Source organism: Salvelinus namaycush, chromosome 5 (assembly GCF_016432855.1).
Source record: "Salvelinus namaycush isolate Seneca chromosome 5, SaNama_1.0, whole genome shotgun sequence".
In the NCBI taxonomy this organism is placed as follows: domain Eukaryota; kingdom Metazoa; phylum Chordata; class Actinopteri; order Salmoniformes; family Salmonidae; genus Salvelinus; species Salvelinus namaycush.
The window spans coordinates 54,202,252-54,219,943 of NC_052311.1; the positions used below are offsets into that span (position 1 = coordinate 54,202,252).

The window sequence follows — 17,692 nt, forward strand, 5'->3', positions numbered from 1 at the left end:
AATCTGTCTGTAAACAATTGTTGGAAAAATTACTTGTCTCGTGCACAAAGTAGATGTCCAAACCGACTTGCCAAAACTATAGTTTGTTAACAAGACATTTGTGGAGCGGTTGAAAAACAAGTTTTAATGACTCCAACCTAAGTGTATGTAAACTTCCGACTTCAACTGTAGATTGTAGATGGTCGTTTGTGAGCTGTCTTTGATATGAGGAGCTAAGAGTCATGTCTCGAGCGTTTAGAAAACAGCTCTGGAAACAGAGTGTCTCAAGAGTGATCAAGGTAAGAGATTGTCACTGTAGGATTTGCATAATGATAGGAGAAGATGGAGTAAAGCTACTGGAGACAACAAGGACCCAGTGGGTCCTTGCCAAATAATGGTTAGGGACGGGTCATCTATTTGATCACAGATTGGGGCCAATAGGGTGTGCATGTTGTTGACTGTTTGATAAATGTATAGGCTCCAGAGTACAACTGAACTGAGATCAGTCGTTGGTCAGGATTGGCTCTCGGTCTTGTTCTGTAGAATTGAGATAAATTCTGTCGAAACAAGCAATTTCAGTTGGTATTTTCTTGTTACACTTTATGATACAGACATTGTTTGCAGTGGTGTTCATTGCAAATGTTGACTGGATTACAAGACACACAATGCCCAAAAGCTAATTTAACAGCTGTTAGTCCTTTTCTTACTGAAGTATTTCTTGATTTGTTTTGTCAGGATATTTTCATTCAAGCCATTCAGTTCTTATCTGAGCTGAAAGCTTGCAGACAGTTGAGGCTGCCATTGTGTACGCTTGGTGCTTGGTGCTTGGTGCTTTATGCTCGGTGTGCTGTAGTGTTTCTCTGTAGGCTGAAGCCTGAGGTGGCTGTTTGCTCATCATGAAAGTCTTGGACTGGAATCACTGCCAGCCCAGGGAGCAGGTGTGATGTGTGTGTCGCCCAGCAACCCCTGTCTTGGCTAGCTTATATAAGCATTTATTTCCTCCAGTGGTTCTGTTCAGGCAGTGTGGTGAATCAGTATTGTACTGGCTGGCCTGCGTTGCACATCCTGCGTCTATTGGCACCCTTTTCCCTACATCGTGCACTACTTTTGACCAGAGACCAAGCAGTGCACTATATAGGGAGTAGGGTTCCATTTAGGATGTAGTCTGGGGCTTGTGTTTGTCCAATAGGTCAATAGCTGTGTTTGGTCTTTCGTGTCCAGGCTTGTTGACTGCTGGGTGCTGCCTCTGATCTGATGCATGCTGTAAATCTTTATCCATCTTCTGCTGCTATCTTCTTCCATAGCCTTATCCTACTCCCACCAGATACCTGGATGAAACTCATGTGGAGCTATCTTTCAATTGTGCTAATCCATTGTGGTTGTCAATTAAGCCATAGTAAAAGTGACTCAGACTTGGCCTTGATGTCTTTAAAGTGCAGTAGAGACAGACCAGTGAGCCGGCTTGGCATGAATAACTCAACCGTCTGAATGTGACCACACTTTATCCATGGCATCAAATGCATTCTTAGGGGCAAATGTATAGTGTTTGCCAAATAGTAACATGCCAGTGTAGATATAAAGAAATGCAGGAAAAGCTTAAGTGTGCTTAGTATTCTTGGTCTGCCGGTAAATGGTCTGGCCAGTAGCTATAAAATGCTTTGTTGTTAAGTTGCAATGTGCTGAACCCAAAGGGCCTAGATCTCAAAATAGACCCTTGCAAGTAAAAAGTAGCTTAACCTAGAACGAAACACTTCTCCAGACAACACTGGCTAAATTCCAGACTGTCAATGGGGAAAATAAAACCAGAGTTTGAAAGCGTCTGCATCCGGCCCACAAAATACAACACAAAGTCGGCTTAATTTATTGGTTTGCCTTTTTCCTGCCGTTACCTAGCAGCACCACCAAGCAACTCATTGTAGTAGATTTTACTATCTCTGTTCTCTGTCTTCTTTAACATGAGGCCCCCAGCCACTGGGCTGTCCAGGGTAGTGTTATAGGCTAGCCAGAGTGGGATGTTAATGTTCTATCTGTGCTGTTTGTGCTACTGTCTGGACATTTCACTGTATATAACCTGTGGATAGCTAGTGGGTAGGAGTGGTATAGAAGACAGAGAAAGAGGCATAGCTAAAGAGTCGAGAGTATATGGAAAATGTTTTATCAGAGATCATGGTTCAAGAGATTTCCATGAAGGAATAGGCTATCACTTTCATTTTCACTTCTTTGTGTGGGGTTTTGCTGTTTTTTACAGTTTTTTTCATGGATTTTTACTGTTAATAACAAAGCTGCAGTATATATTGAAGATATTGTATTTTTTTCTGATATTTCTTCAATGGAGTCTGCAAGTGTCCTGAATTTTGCTGTCTTGGCTGACATGTGAAAGTGATTGTCATTCTGTGAACCTTTTGAACAATGGCTGACTCAAAGTCTAGAAGGAGCAAAAGGGAGCCTCAATCCTCTCTCATATCTAACAGCGAGATTGTTGCATTCAAAGTATGTGTGAATAACTCTGTTGTATCCAGTCATTATCATTTGAATTACTTTAATTGTTTCTGGGCTGAAATATTAATCAGAATTTGTTTCCGCCTGTTGTCGAAGCAATCCGTCCAGTTTGAGTCTGTATTGGGGTTGACTTGATGATACCTCTCTCTGTCTCTTTGTTTGCAGCAAAAGCTGAAAGAGGAGCGTGAGGCTAAGAGAGCTCAGCTGGATGGCAGACATGACTACGTCCTCAGCATCGTGGCTTCCTGCCTGGGCCTGGAGAAGGCTGACGTGGAGGATGCCATTCTGGAGGGAACTCAGGTAGGGCATAACACTTCATCACCGCTCCACCTCCATCAATCCCCTGTACTGTGGTCCCTTGTGACAGACTGTTGAGTAGCTGGCCACTGCTTGCGGATACAACATTTGTTTCTACATTTCAAGATTACCTGTATTGTAATAACTTGTGCAAAAGCGATTGAATCAAGTAAAAGTAAATGAATTGTGGAAACGGTGATTGTGATGAACCTGTCTCCCATAGATTGAGCGCATGGAGCAGTTCTTTGTGGCTGAGGGACTTCCTCATATCATGTTCTACTATCAGGATGTGGAGCCAGCTGAAGCAGGTGAGATGATTGGCCATGTAGGGAAATAATAGGGGAATATAATAATAGCAGAGTAATAACACAGTTAATAGTAGAGTTACAGATCAAAGAGGTTGAATCTTGCTAACAGTTAGAGTAATGTATCTTACCCTTCTTCCTGTCGTGAAGATGATATAGTGGGTATTGGGAAACTGCTTTGTTTGTCTCCCTAGCAGCAGCATCAGCAGCAGCAGCAGCTGTCTTGGCCCCCAACCGGAGTAAGAAGGCCAAGGTGTTTGTCACTGAGGGCAAAGATGTGGCTCTGACTGGTGTCTGTGTGTTCTTCACAAGAGCCAACTCCTCCAAGGCTATCACTTCTGAGAATGTGCACAGGGTGAGTCTCCACCTTACTACCTTACCAACACAAGGCTCTCCAACCCTGTTCCTGGAGAGCTACCGTCCTTTAGGTTTTCACTCCAACCCTAATCTAGCACACCTGAATCTAATAATTAGCTGGTTGATGAGCTGAATTAGGTTAGTTACAACTGGGGTTGGATTGAAAACCTACTGGAGGGTAGCTTTCCAGGAACTGGGTTGGAGAACCCTGATCCAACACATAGTCGGCATTATACGTTTTATCAATATTTATATGTCTAAGGGCTTAAACAATGTTCGTATAACAATGCTCTTATCATTCATAACACTATTTAACCTTGCATTCAGGCAAACAATATTAGTAACAGTATGACACGTCGGCCCAATCTTTGCTTCTAAAATGGTGTCATCCCCTGGCGTACCTGTGTGGTCATGTCTATCTAAAGTTCTCTGGTCCTGGTAGGAGGTGAATTTCAACATGCTGGACACCACAGAGGTAGGCCTGCTTAAAAGTGTGGAGCAGCTGCTGTCTGAGATCTTCATACCCAGCCTGAAGAAGATGGACCATGGCTGGGGAGAGCTGGCCAGTCCACAGGCCCAGTCAGTTAAACAGGACTTCATCAGCTCACTGGACAGCTTTGTGTCTGTGCTGGCCGGTGCGCAGGAGAGCCTGCAGGAGAAGGTAGGTGACGTGCAAGCTCAACCGACCTGGCTTCAAATACTATTTCAAATATCTCAATTACTTTCACATGCATTTCAAAGTAATTATTCAGATGTGTTTTATTTGAAAAGACAAGTATTTGAACATTGGAATGTATTTGGAAAACTCAAATACACTGACTCAAATACACTCCCATGTATTTAACCCAGGTATTTGAAAATAGTATTTGAAATAAGTATTTTCAAATACTTTCAAAAAGTATGCTATTTATAGAAAATTATTTGAAAATACTTCAAAATAATTTCAATATATGTAGTTTATTCAGGCCACATTATTTGAAAATACTCAAATACGCAGAAAATAAGTATGTTAATAACAAATAATCAAATACACACACATGCTTATCAAAACAAACAAATGTAATTTTGCAATTACGAATATATGGATATACAATTGATATCATTAATCGTTTCATTTAGGTGAATCTAAAAGTGTGTGACGAATTTGACCTGAAAACACTGAAAGGCCCATCTGACTACATTGCTGTGGCTAACAACACAGAGGCAACAGAGAAGATAGAGGCCTGTATGAAAGTGTGGATCAAACAGATCGAACAGGTAAAATAGATTGAACCTCAATAGCATCATGCACACCTTTCTCCTCCATGGACCTGTTTTATTGTGGGTGGAGGTGTGTGTTCAATATAGTCAATACAATACAACTTTATTTATCCTCTCAGGGGAAATTACATCAAGATCCACCACATCTAACACAGTGTATAGATATCGCATTCCCCAATCAGCAGTGATTGTGTTGTATCCAGGTGCTGGCGGAGAGTGACCAGCTGAGGAAGGAGGCAGATGACCTGGGGCCGCGGGCCGAGCTGGACCACTGGAAGAAACGCATGTCCCGCTTCAACTACCTCCTGGACCAGCTCAAGAGCCCCGATGTCAAGGCTGTCCTGGGCGTTCTCATGATGGCCAAGTCAAAACTCATCAAGGTGAGAAAGCTGTTACACCATGTCCTCCGTAACACAGGAGTAGATGTTAAAGGTCTGCTAATAAAATGTTAAAATCTCAATTTCGATTTTTGCTACTTGAGACTCGTTCGTGGGAGTCAGTCACATACATTTATTTAAATAAAGCACTCCTCTATGCTTAGTGTACATGGCTCTCATATCTGAATTTAGTTGGTGTTTTCTGTATTACTGTAGCAGAATAGGTACAGTGTATGTTTGATGACTGTATCTGTCCCACCAGTCCTGGCGAGAGCTGGACACCAGGATCACTGACTCAGCCAACGAGGCCAAGGACAATGTGAAGTACCTCTACACTCTGGAGAAGTTCTGTGACCCGCTCTACAACAGTGACCCTGTGAGAAACTAATATTGTATACAGTTTTCAATATCTTCCTCTAAGATTTACTAACTACAGACTTACATAGTTTTCCAGTTTCCCGGATACAGATAATGCCTAATCCTGGACTAAGAAGCACTCTCAATTAAAAACCTTTAAGTCCAGGACTAGGCTTAATCTGCTAAACCGGTCTACTATGTACAGTTGAAGTCGGAAGTTTACATACAATTAGGTTGGAGTTATTAAAACAAATTTTTCAACCACTCCACAAATTTCTTGTTAACAAACTATAGTTTTGGCAAGTCGGTTAGGACATCTACTTTGTGCATGAGACAAGTAATTTTTCCAACAATTGTTTACAGACAGATTATTTCACTTATAATTCACTGTATCACAATTCCAGTGGGTAAGAAGTTTACATACACTAAGTTGACTGTGCCTTTAAACAGCTTGGAAAATTCCAGAAAATGATGTCATGGCTTTAGAAGCTTCTGATAGGCTAATTAACATCCTTTTAGTCAATTGGAGGTGTACCTGTGGAAGTATTTCAAGGCCTACCTTCAAACTCAGTGCCTCTTTGCTTGACATCATGGGAAAATCAAAAGAAATCAGCCAAGACATCAGAAAAAGAATTGTAGACCTCCACAAGTCTGATTCATCCTTGGGAGCAATTTCCAAATGCCTGAAGGTACCACGTTCATCTGTACAAACAATTGTACGCAAGTATAAACACCATGGGACCACGCAGCCGTCATACCGCTCAGGAAGGAGACGCGTTCTGTCTCCTAGAGATGAATGTACTTTGGTGCGAAAAGTGCAAATCAATCCCAGAACAACAGAAAAGGACCTTGTGAAGATGCTGGAGGAAACAGGTACAAAATAATCTATATCCACAGTAAAATGAGTCCTATATCGACATAACCTGAAAGGCCGCTCAACAAGGAAGAAGCCACTGCTCCAAAACCGCCATAAAAAAGCCAGACTACGGTTTGCAACTGCACACGGGGACAAAGATCGTACTTTTTGGAGAAATGTCCTCTGGTCTGATGAAACAAAAATAGAACTGTTTGGCCATAATGACCATCGTTATGTTTGGAGGAAAAAGGGGGAGGCTTGCAATCCGAAGAACACCATCCCAACCGTGAAGCACGGGGGTGACAGCATCATGTTGTGGGGGTGCTTTGCTGCAGGAGGGACTGGTGCACTTCACAAAATAGATGGCATCATGAGGAGGAACATTATGTGGATATATTGACACAACATCTCAAGACATCAGTCAGAAAGTTAAAGCTTGGTCGCAAATGGGTCTTCCAAATGGACAATGACCCCAAGCATGCTTCCAAAGTTGTGGCAAAATGGCATAAGGACAGCAAAGTCAAGGTATTGGAGTGGCCATCCCAAAGCCCTGACCTCAATCCTATAGAAAATGTGTGAGCAGAACTGAAAAAGCGTGTGCGAGTAAGGAGGCCTACAAACCTGACTCAGTTACACCAGCTCTGTCAGGAAGAGTGGGCCAAAATTCACCCAACTCATTGTGGGAAGCTTGTGGAAGGCTACCCGTAACGTTTGTCCCAAGTTAAACTATTTAAAGGCAATGCTACCAAATACGAATTGAGTGTATGTAAACTTCTGACCCACTGGGAATGTGATGAAAGAAATAAAAGCTGAAATAAATCATTCTCTCTACTATTATTCTGACATTTCACATTCTTAAAATAAAGTGGTGATCCTAACTGACCTAAGACAGGGAATGTTTACTCTGATTAAATGTCAGGAATTGTGAAAAACTGAGTTTAAATGTATTTGGCTAAGGTGTATGTAAACTTCCGACTTCAACTGTATATCGATCTTAATGGATTTGAAAACTCATCGTTGTATGATTGTATTGTATGCTAAATGAACGCAGGTGTCGATGGTGGAGGCCATTCCAGGCCTGATCAACGCCATCCGGATGATTCACAGGATCTCCCGCTACTACAACACCTCAGAGAAGATCACCTCCCTGTTTGTCAAGGTCATTATTGCTATGATACTGTATTTAACCACCAAGAAGAATAGGTGACTGTAAATCTCCTAATAGCTGGCGAATTTATTACATTTCATCATTAGAAGTGTATTGAAATGAATCTTGTCAATTCTTCTTTGATGTTCATGGTGCATTTGGCCTCATCACCTGGTCTCATGTTAGCTGAAGTGCTGTCTACTTCCCTCCCAAGCCTGTTAACCAGTCATCCCATTGGGGTTGCTTATTAGAGAGGCACGCAAAATGTATCCTTTTTTCTTCTGTATCTCCATGTCTTAGGTTACCAACCAGATGATTACAGCATGTAAGGCTTACATCACCAACAACGGGTCTGCGTCCATATGGGACCAGCCTCAGGGTGTTGTAGCTGAGAAACTGAAAGCTGCTATCCACCTAAATCAGGTACTGCTTTCATATACCAAGTACTTGTTCAACACACTTTAACCAGATCATTTAAAATACTGTGCAAAAATCAAGGCACAAAGAAATGTCAGTTTTGAAAGTACAGGCCCTTAAGAGCTTTGATCTATAAATAATTTATTATCTCTAGTGTAATACCGTCACATCCTTTACACACGTCTCACAAATGAACTATTTTACAGTGTAACTTCCTTTCCATGCTCCTCCAATGACTTTTCATCTGGATCCCATCTATCTCATTATAGGAGTACCAGAAGTGCTTCCACAAGACCAAGGAGAAGCTGGAGCAGAGTCCCTCCGAGAGGCAGTTTGATTTCAGTGAGATGTACATCTTTGGGAAGTTTGAGACGTTCCAACGACGCCTCTATAAGATCCTCAATATGTTCAGCACCATCACTACCTACTCAGCCCTACAAGACTCCAAGATAGAAGGCCTGGAAACTATGGCAACCACGTTTCAGGTACACAGTCTGGAGATTAGAGTACTTTGTAGACGTTACCCTTTTAGACATTACTTTTTAACACATTATATTTTTAGACGTTACCTTTTTAAACGTTACCTTTTAGACGTTACCTTTTTAGATGTTGCCTTTTTTGATGTTACCTTTTAGACGTTACCTTTTTAAACGTTACCTTTTAGACGTTACCTTTTAGACGTTACCTTTTTAGATGTTGCCTTTTTTGATGTTACCCTTTTAGACATTACTTTTTAACACATTACATTTTTAGACGTTACCTTTTTACATGTTACCCTTTTACATGTTACCTTTTTAGACGATACCTTTTTACAATGTTACCTTTTTAGACGTTACCTTTTTACACGTTACCTTTTTACACGTTACCTTTTTAGATGTTTTTCCTTGCAACTGTAGTAATGTTAGATCTGCTCTTTCTATTGCTTCCGCTGGACAGACTGCAGAAATGCAAGGGACATGGGAGGTAACTTTTGCCACAGAGTTTTTTTTTTGTCCTTGTTTTTGTCTGTCAGTGCATCCCTCATCATCATTATCATCAACTCTACCAAGCATATAGCCAAACTAAACTCCTGACTGTAATGATCAGGAGCCATTTCACAAAGTAAAAAGTCATATTTGTTACTCATCACAAAATGTGTCCTTTATTTATTGGATTGCGTTGAACTTAGCATTAGTTTTAATGAGCAGAAGCTGATCCATTACTTAGTGCTGATGGCCTTTTGTGAAGGTTGACAGTTTGTTCACAGGAGACGGGATATACATATTTTATGGTAAGCTGCTCATTGGAGAAATGACTGCTATTTTATACACTGCTGTTGATCCCTGCCATTGTAGATGGGGGATCTTTAAATAGGGATGGTGTCCAGCCAGAAGCTGCATGTCATCATCATTCTACATTCTATATTATGTGGCCTACTACTCTGATTAAAATGAAATTAAACCCAACAGTCTCACAACATTCAACGGAAACATTGTTGACAGTCTTTTGGCTTTGGTTGGAATGAATACAGACACAAGAAATGATCAAAAGCCTCAAGAGCTTTGGAAAGAATTGAAAAAATAACCTGTCTGTCTTTTATTTTCAGAGCATTGTATTGAGCATGAAGAAAAAGGACTACAGTTTCCTTGATCAGAGAAGAACAGACTTTGATCAGGACTATGATGAGTTTAGTAAAAATACCACTGACTTGCATGTAAGTTCACATTTAATAACAAACTTACCTGTAAATCATAACGAAACACTTCTGAATAATCTCATAATTTACTTGCACAATTGTTTGTTGTGTTCATTTGCTTTTAGAATCAGCTGAAGACCTTCATGGATAACACATTCGATAAGATTCAAAACACAGAGAGGGCTTTGAATGTACTGAAGAAATGTGAAAGGTACCGTTATTTCAATCCACCTCTATTTCAAACAAACCTTTAATTAATTTCAGTCCATTTAACAGCCATTTCATTCATTCTCCATTTGATATCAAAATCTTACATCACACTTACATCACTAAGACTGGGCATTCCAGACCTGGGCATCGATGAGAAGTACCAGCAGATCCTTCAGAACTATGGGAGAGACATAGAGATGGTGTCCCGTAACTACACCAAGCAGAAGATGGATCCTCCCATTGGCCGGGACCTGCCCCCGGTAGCCGGTAAGATCCTGTGGGCCCGCCAGCTGTACCGGAGGATCCAAGAACCCATGGATCTGTTTCAGGAACCCCCTGGGGTGCTGGCTACACCCGAGGCCAAACGCATCATCAGGAACTACAACAGGGTGGCCAGGGTGCTGCTAGAGTTTGAGATGCTCTACCACAGTGGATGGATGAAGCAGGTGAGACAGGGCCCCTCCTGGTTATCTTATTTATTGTGATCTTAAAGGCAAAACTTAATCAGCATTCCTAATCTGAGACTCTTGATATGGTCTCTGGTGTACTGGCTGGACCTATACTCCAGTAGCATAGCAGCGTTAACTGTTACTGTTATTAATGCTTATCTGTACCTTATCTGTAGCCTGGTCCCAGATCTGTGCTGTCGTAGTTGGCAAGATTGATATTACTTTTGATTTCCCACAGACATAGTGTAGATGACTCATATCACTCATACGCTCTCTCTCTCTCCGTCTCTCTCTCTCTCTCGCTCTCTCGCTTGCTCTCTCCCTCTCTCATCTCTCTCACTCTCTCTCTCTCACTCTCTCACACTTGCTGTCTCCATTTCTCTCTCTCTCCTTTTCTCTCTGTCTGTCTCTTCCTCTACATCTCTCTCTCTCTGTCTCTCTCTCTTTGTGTCTCTCGCTCTCTCTCTCTCTCTCTCACTCTTTCTTACTCCCCAGATCGAGGAGGTCAGACTGGGCCTCCAGGCCTCTTTACTGGTGAAATGTCCCGATACTGGGGACCTGTTTGTCAACTTTGACCCCCAGATCCTGACTCAGATTAGGGAGACAGACTGCATGACCAGGATGAGGCTGGAGATTCCTCCCTTCGCAGCCATCTTACAGCAGAAACAAGATGCCCTCAAGAAGAACTACAACAAGCTGCAGGTACACTATGTTTTCCATGATGCCTTTTGATCAACTGAAGCATATTGAGCATGATACTGTATCCTGTATCTTTAAAAAGCTTTACATTCACTCAACAACAGTAATAAAAGGGCTGTCATTTCAATGAATTTTGAATTGAGTAGAAAGTCCTATGGGCTGGTATTTAGTCAGGAGAATCTTAATGCGATGATTAGAAGACATTATAAGGGTGAAGACATAACGGCAGGCATTAAGTAAAGTGTTATTACTAATTTCTCTATTTCTGATGCCCATCCACAGCTGGTTCTGACAGAGAATGCCAGGGTCCGGGCTAAGATCCAGAGTGCCTTTGGGCAACTGGTGATGCCTCATGTTGCTAAGGTAGACGAAGCCATTCTGCCAGGCCTGACCTCCCTCAACTGGACCTCACTGAACATCGAGAAATACCTCAGCCGCATCAACAGTGCTCTCAGTATGTAACCATGTCCAATCTTACATTGTCAGCACTGTACTGTGCTCAGTCATAGCACCATACTATAAAACAGGAGAACAATCTCACCACAATAACCAGAACAGTAAGCACACTGAAACTTTGACGTCATTTGATCGCAGCTAATTGTGCCTGATCAAATCATGTCAAATATCCCATTGGAAAAAGTTATATCTGCTGTCCCAGTGGGACCCCTGGTGACACCGTGGTGCTGTGTATGACCTCTGACCTGTAACCTGTTTGTCCAGTGGACCTGGAGCTGCTGATGGACAGAGTGAATGACCTGGTGGAGTTCAGGATAGACGCTGTGCTGCAGGAGATGAGTGGAGCCACACTGTGGGTTCTGCCCCTGGAGGAACCTTTCAGCTGTGAAGAGTTCGTTCAGACCACCAGGGTAAACAATGATTCCCTCTGTATTACTCATGTGTTATACACATACATGCTTGTTAGGCATAATAATTGCATAATCAACAGCCTGTAATGGTAACACAGTCACCCATCGTCAGTGCTAACAACATTGACCAGACAAAACAGTATATTTAGTTCAATACTAGTTCAGTATAAACACAGTCTTTATGCATATAGGACCAGGGGTAAGCAACCCTGGTCCTGGAGTGCTGCAGGTACTTCATGTATTTGATTTAACCGACCTGGTTGTGGTGCCTAGTTGGAACAAAATCCTGCAGTACCTGCAGCACTCCAGGAACAGGGTTGCCTACCCCTGATACAGGCTAATGTACTTTCTTCTGTTATGTTATGGTAGGAGCTGTGTATAAAGGGAGCTCAGAGTCTCCACGCCAAAAGTTCCCTGGTGGAGGAGGCAACCAATGAGCTCATCAACATGCTGCTGGAGTTTGAGCTGAACAAGGAGGGGGAGGAGGAACTGCTAGAGGAGAGCAGGACTAATATGGACCTAGTGGAGAGTGAAGGTACTGTAACCTACAGTTTTAACTGTGATAATCATGATGCAGCAAAACTCAAACGGAGAGTGATAACAGGCTCAGCAAAATACAAGGGAAAGCAAAATGGTTGTTCAGGTGCACAAAGACTGACTGTTACAGACTGAAAATGAGAAAGTGTGCGTGGTGGTGTACATGCCTGCGTGTGTGCCTGTGTACATGCCTGCGTGCGTGCCTGTGTACATGCCTGCGTGTGTGCCTGTGTACATGCCTGCGTGTGTGCCTGTGTACATGCCTGCGTGCGTGCCTGTGTACATGCCTGCGTGTGTGCCTGTGTACATGCCTGCGTGTGTGCCTGTGTACATGCCTGCGTGCGTGGTGGTGTACAAGCCTGCGTGCGTGCCTGTGTACATGCCTGCGTGCGTGCCTGTGTACATGCCTGCGTGTGTGCCTGTGTACATGCCTTTGTGCGTGCCTATGTACATGCCTGCGTGCGTGCCTGTGTACATGCCTGCGTGCGTGCCTGTGTCCATGCCTGCGTGCGTGGTGGTGTACATGCCTGCGTGCGTGGTGGTGTACATGCCTGCGTGCGTGGTGGTATACATGCCTGCGTGCGTGCCTGTGTACATGCCTTTGTGCGTGCCTGTGTCCATGCCTGCGTGCGTGGTGGTGTACATGCCTGCGTGCGTGCCTGTGTCCATGCCTGCGTGCGTGGTGGTGTACATGCCTGCGTGCGTGGTGGTGTACATGCCTGCGTGCGTGGTGGTGTACATGCCTGCGTGCGTGCCTGTGTACATGCCTGCGTGCGTGCCTGTGTACATGCCTGCGTGCGTGCCTGTGTCCATGCCTGCGTGCGTGGTGGTATACATGCCTGCGTGCGTGGTGGTGTACATGCCTGCGTGCGTGGTGGTGTACATGCCTGCGTGCGTGGTGGTGTACATGCCTGCGTGCGTGGTGGTGTACATGCCTGCGTGCGTGCCTGTGTCCATGCCTGCGTGCGTGGTGGTGTACATGCCTGCGTGCGTGGTGGTGTACATGCAGGTGTATTCACGTCTGTTCATGCCTCTTCCCAGGGGAGGAGGAGGGTAAGTCAGAGGGTCGCATCAACCTGCTGTCTCGTAACACCACGGCAGCGAGCACCACGGGCCCCCCGTCTCCCCTGGTGAAGAGGAAGAAGAAGAAAGACCTGCTGGAGGTGATGGAGGACGAGGCTGAAGAGCTTCTGTCCCACTTCAACCACCGTAACGTGGACGCCCTGCTGAGGCTCACACGCAACACCCTGGAGACCCTCCGCAAACGCCTCCACGCCTCCTCACTACTGCACTTCCTGAGTAAGTTCCATCAATCTAATGTATTTATAAAGCCCCTTTTACATTAACAGTTGTCACAAAGTTGTCGCAAGTGCCACCCTTTGAGCTCCACCCTATACATGTTGGAGTAAGGTGGGGCCGTCATGAGGGTTTCCCATTCCATTTCTCACTACTTCAATATCGGCCCACCACCCACAGCAGAGAGTGATTCCCCCAGCCGTCTGAAGGGCAGTGGTCAGCAGCCTATCTTCAGGACCAGTGTGACCCTGTCCATCCCCAACATCGCCATGGTCCCAGCCCTGGATGAGGTCCAGCAGGCTCTGAACCGGGCTGTGGAGAGTGTGGTCAGTGTCAGCAAAGGAGTCGGCCAGTGGAGCAAGGAGAGGATCTCCAAGGTGGGCTTGCGGTGGCTTAAAGCTTAAAGCTTCAATATCAAATCATTTCTGGGTAACAATTAAGTACCTTACTGTGATTGTTTTCAATTAGAAGGGAAAAAAATGCTTCATAGAAAAGAGCTATTTCTCAAGCAAGAATTTGCTAGGACTGTCTGAGAGTGGTCTGAGTGGGGAGGGGAAAACTGAAAACTAGCTGTTATTGCCAGGCCAAAACTCCATCCCACCAAAACAGGCTGAAATGTCAGGCAGTCTTTTCAAACAGCTCGTACAATAAAAGGGCATTATTATAATTTTCATACATCATAGTGTGGAATTATATATAAAACACTTTCAAATCAAATCATGAGATTAAGGTTTTAGTTATTCTTAAAACAAAGACCAAACATGAATTATTCTGTTCATGCCAACACAGAGGAAGATGAGTGAGAGACGCATGGCTGCTCTGAGACCGGACAAGAGTGACAGTGAGTCAGAGGACGGAGAGACCACCTACAGGAGCCTGGCTGATGGCAGTACCTCAGACATCTCCGCCTCTGTGATCCAGGCTATACCTTTCCAGGCCAGGAACTACTACAAGAGTGTGTCTGAGAACAAGGAGATCATCAAGCTGGTGTCTGTGCTCAGCACCTCCATCAACTCTACCAAGAAGGTACATACAGGTGTACACACATAATAAAAATAAAAAGTCTGTTTTTCCTGTTTTCCTAACGTTCTGACCTTAATGTGTCAAATTCTAACTATTTTGTGTTTGATACTGACACCTATCCCCTAAGATGTGAAAAGGAGACCTAAATCAAATCAGTTAAATTCATACTTTATTGAAAGTGCATTTAAGATCTGGCTGTTGTGTTGTTGTTAACCAGGAGGTGATGAATGCTCTGGACCGCTTCAGTCGTTACCACCACATCTGGAGGAAGGAGCGAGAGGACACCATCCAGAAGTTCAGCCAGGGCAGCCCTCTGCTGTCTGAGTTTGAGTCTCAGATCCTCTACTACAAAGACCTGGAACTGGAGATCAACGCTGAGCCTGAGTACATCACTGTGGGAGCTCTGGCCCTCTATACAGGTAGAGTAAATCACTGTGGGAGCTCTGGCCCTTTATACAGGTAGAGTACATCACTGTGGGAGCTCTGGCCCTCTATACAGGTAGAGTAAATCACTGTGGGAGCTCTGGCCCTTTATACAGGTAGAGTACATCACTGTGGGAGCTCTGGCCCTCTATACAGGTAGAGTACATCACTGTGGGAGCTCTGGTCCTCTATACAGGTAGAGTACATCACTGTGGGAGCTCTGGCCCTCTATACAGGTAGAGTACATCACTGTGGGAGCTCTGGCCCTCTATACAGGTAGAGTACATCACTGTGGGAGCTCTGGCCCTCTATACAGGTAGAGTACATCACTGTGGGAGCTCTGGCCCTCTATACAGGTAGAGTACATCACTGTGGGAGCTCTGGCCCTCTATACAGGTAGAGTACATCACTGTGGGAGCTCTGGCCCTCCATACAAGTAGAGTACATCACTCTAGGAGCTCTGGCCCTCCATACAGGTAGAGTACATCCCTGTGGGAGCTCTGGCCCTCCATACAAGTAGAGTACATCACTGTGGGAGCTCTTGCCTTCTACATAGGTAGAATACGTCACTGTAGGAGAACTGGCCCTCTATACAGGTACATAGCCGTGGGAAGTAGGGGTGCTGAGGGTGCTGCAGCACCCCCTGAAAAATAATATAAAAATACAGGTAACTGTAGACTGACCTGTATCTCTCTACAACTTTCTCCCCGTTATGTGAAATTTTGGGCTATTTCAAAGCAATTGACTGCTAATCCCCTGCATTAACCTCACAAGACAACTCTGCCAAATATAACTGCACATGTTCTTAGTAGAATTTCACAATACTGTTATTTCATTTTTTCAACACTGCATGAATATCTGACTATTATCAGACTAATATCTGATTTGTTGTTGAACAGCTGACCTGAAGATGGCCCTGACTGCGGAGACTAAGAGCTGGATGGTGGACTATGGCCTGCACTGTAACAGGAAGTACCGGACAGATATGGAGAACATCTTCACGTTAGTGGATGAGGCGGCAAAGAAACTGAACCGACCAATCAAAGACTTGGACGACATCCGCATCGCCATGGCATCGCTGAAGGAGATCAGAGAGCAGCAGATCTCCATTGACTTCCATGTGGGACCCATAGAGGTAGGGAACACAAATGCACACTTCTTTCAGAGAGACAGTGGTGGAAAAAGTACCCAATTGTCATATTTGAGTAAAAGAATAGCTACCTTAATAGAAAGTAACTCAGGTAAATGTGAAAGTAAGCCAGTAAAATACTACCTGGGTAAAGTCTAAAAGTATTTGGTTTTAAATATACTTAAGTATCAAAAGTAAATGTATAAATAATAAACATTCCTTATATTAAGCAAAGCAGACAGCACCATTTTCTTGTTTTTAAAATGTATGGATAGCCAGGGGCACACTCCAACACTCAGACATTATTAACAAAATGTGCTTTTGTGTCTAGTGAGTCTGCCAAGCCAGAGGGAGTAGGGATGACCATGTGTTCTCATGAAAAATGCTAGAATTTGACCATTTTCCTGTCCTGCTAAGCATTCAAAATGTATTGAGTACTTTTGGTTGTCAGGGAAAATGTATGGAGTAAAAAGTACAATATTTTCTTTAGGAATGTAGTGAAGTAAAAGTAAAAGTAGTCAAAAATATGTAGTAAAGTAAAGTACAGATACCCCAAAAAACTACTTAAGTAGTACTTTAAAGTATTTTTACTTAAGTACTTTAAACCACTGCAGAGAGATAATGTATGAATAATTCACTGAGACTATTTGCAATGTCCACTTTCATTCAGTAGGAGGCAAATCTTAATTCCCACCTAAGTCAAATTTCTACTTAGTCGGGCAGTGGTATCAATGGGTGATAATTCAACTAAGGTTGGAAGTTAGGATTTGCCCATAATTTGATTAAGTCCTTGCAGTCTGTGTTTGGTTGTGAGAAGACATTGAAGATCTGTGTTGTACTATATGTCTGTTCAGTGCTGTGCATTCCCCTTTCCCTTTCCTAGGAGTCCTATTCCATGCTCCATAAGTATGGCCTGGTAGTGGCGAAGGAGGAGGCAGAGAAGGTGGACACGCTGCGCTACACCTGGGAGAAGCTGCTAGCCCGCAGCACAGAGGTTCAGAATGAGCTGGTGTCCCTGCAGCCCAACTTCAGAGGAGAGCTCATAGACAACGTGCAGACGTTTGTGGAGGACTGTGGACACTTCTATCAGGACTATGACAAGGTTCAGACACGTCTCACAGCTCGTTCCAGCTCTTACTCACAGCTACACCTAACACCAAGACTGTCTAGGTCTTCCTCACAGCTACACCTAACACCAAGGCTGTCTAGGTCTTACTCACAGCTACACCTAACACCAAGGCTGTCTAGGTCTTACTCACAGCTACACCTAACACCAAGGCTGTCTAGGTCTTACTCACAGCTACACCTAACACCAAGGCTGTCTAGGTCCTACTCACAGCTACACCTAACACCAAGGCTGTCTAGGTCTTACTCACAGCTACACCTAACACCAAGGCTGTCTAGGTCTTACTCACAGCTACACCTAACACCAAGGCTGTCTAGGTCTTACTCACAGCTACACCTAACACCAAGGCTGTCTAGGTCCTACTCACAGCTACACCTAACACCAAGGCTGTCTAGGTCTTACTCACAG

The 17,692-nt window shown here is 43.9% G+C and overlaps 1 protein-coding gene across 2 annotated transcripts in view; it reads left to right on the top strand.

The window, feature by feature from the left end:
* Positions 1-221: 221 nt before the first annotated feature.
* The window catches only part of LOC120047665 (dynein heavy chain 5, axonemal-like), a 57,888-nt gene continuing 40,417 nt past the window's right edge, over positions 222-17,692 (top strand). Inside the window, exons 1-24 of one of the 2 annotated variants that reach the window (XM_038993213.1) lie at positions 222-278; positions 2,644-2,778; positions 2,999-3,095; positions 3,287-3,435; positions 3,880-4,098; positions 4,557-4,694; positions 4,901-5,077; positions 5,337-5,450; positions 7,339-7,446; positions 7,735-7,857; positions 8,121-8,336; positions 9,437-9,544; positions 9,652-9,737; positions 9,861-10,182; positions 10,681-10,887; positions 11,167-11,338; positions 11,605-11,750; positions 12,120-12,285; positions 13,329-13,586; positions 13,767-13,960; positions 14,373-14,609; positions 14,824-15,025; positions 15,929-16,164; positions 17,042-17,260. In XM_038993213.1, the coding sequence (XP_038849141.1) occupies positions 222-278; positions 2,644-2,778; positions 2,999-3,095; positions 3,287-3,435; positions 3,880-4,098; positions 4,557-4,694; positions 4,901-5,077; positions 5,337-5,450; positions 7,339-7,446; positions 7,735-7,857; positions 8,121-8,336; positions 9,437-9,544; positions 9,652-9,737; positions 9,861-10,182; positions 10,681-10,887; positions 11,167-11,338; positions 11,605-11,750; positions 12,120-12,285; positions 13,329-13,586; positions 13,767-13,960; positions 14,373-14,609; positions 14,824-15,025; positions 15,929-16,164; positions 17,042-17,260 (4,086 nt within the window). Of the gene's footprint in view, positions 279-2,643; positions 2,779-2,998; positions 3,096-3,274; positions 3,436-3,879; positions 4,099-4,556; positions 4,695-4,900; positions 5,078-5,336; positions 5,451-7,338; positions 7,447-7,734; positions 7,858-8,120; positions 8,337-9,436; positions 9,545-9,651; positions 9,738-9,860; positions 10,183-10,680; positions 10,888-11,166; positions 11,339-11,604; positions 11,751-12,119; positions 12,286-13,328; positions 13,587-13,766; positions 13,961-14,372; positions 14,610-14,823; positions 15,026-15,928; positions 16,165-17,041; positions 17,261-17,692 lie in introns of both variants that reach the window. The other variant, XM_038993214.1, reaches the window with a different exon arrangement.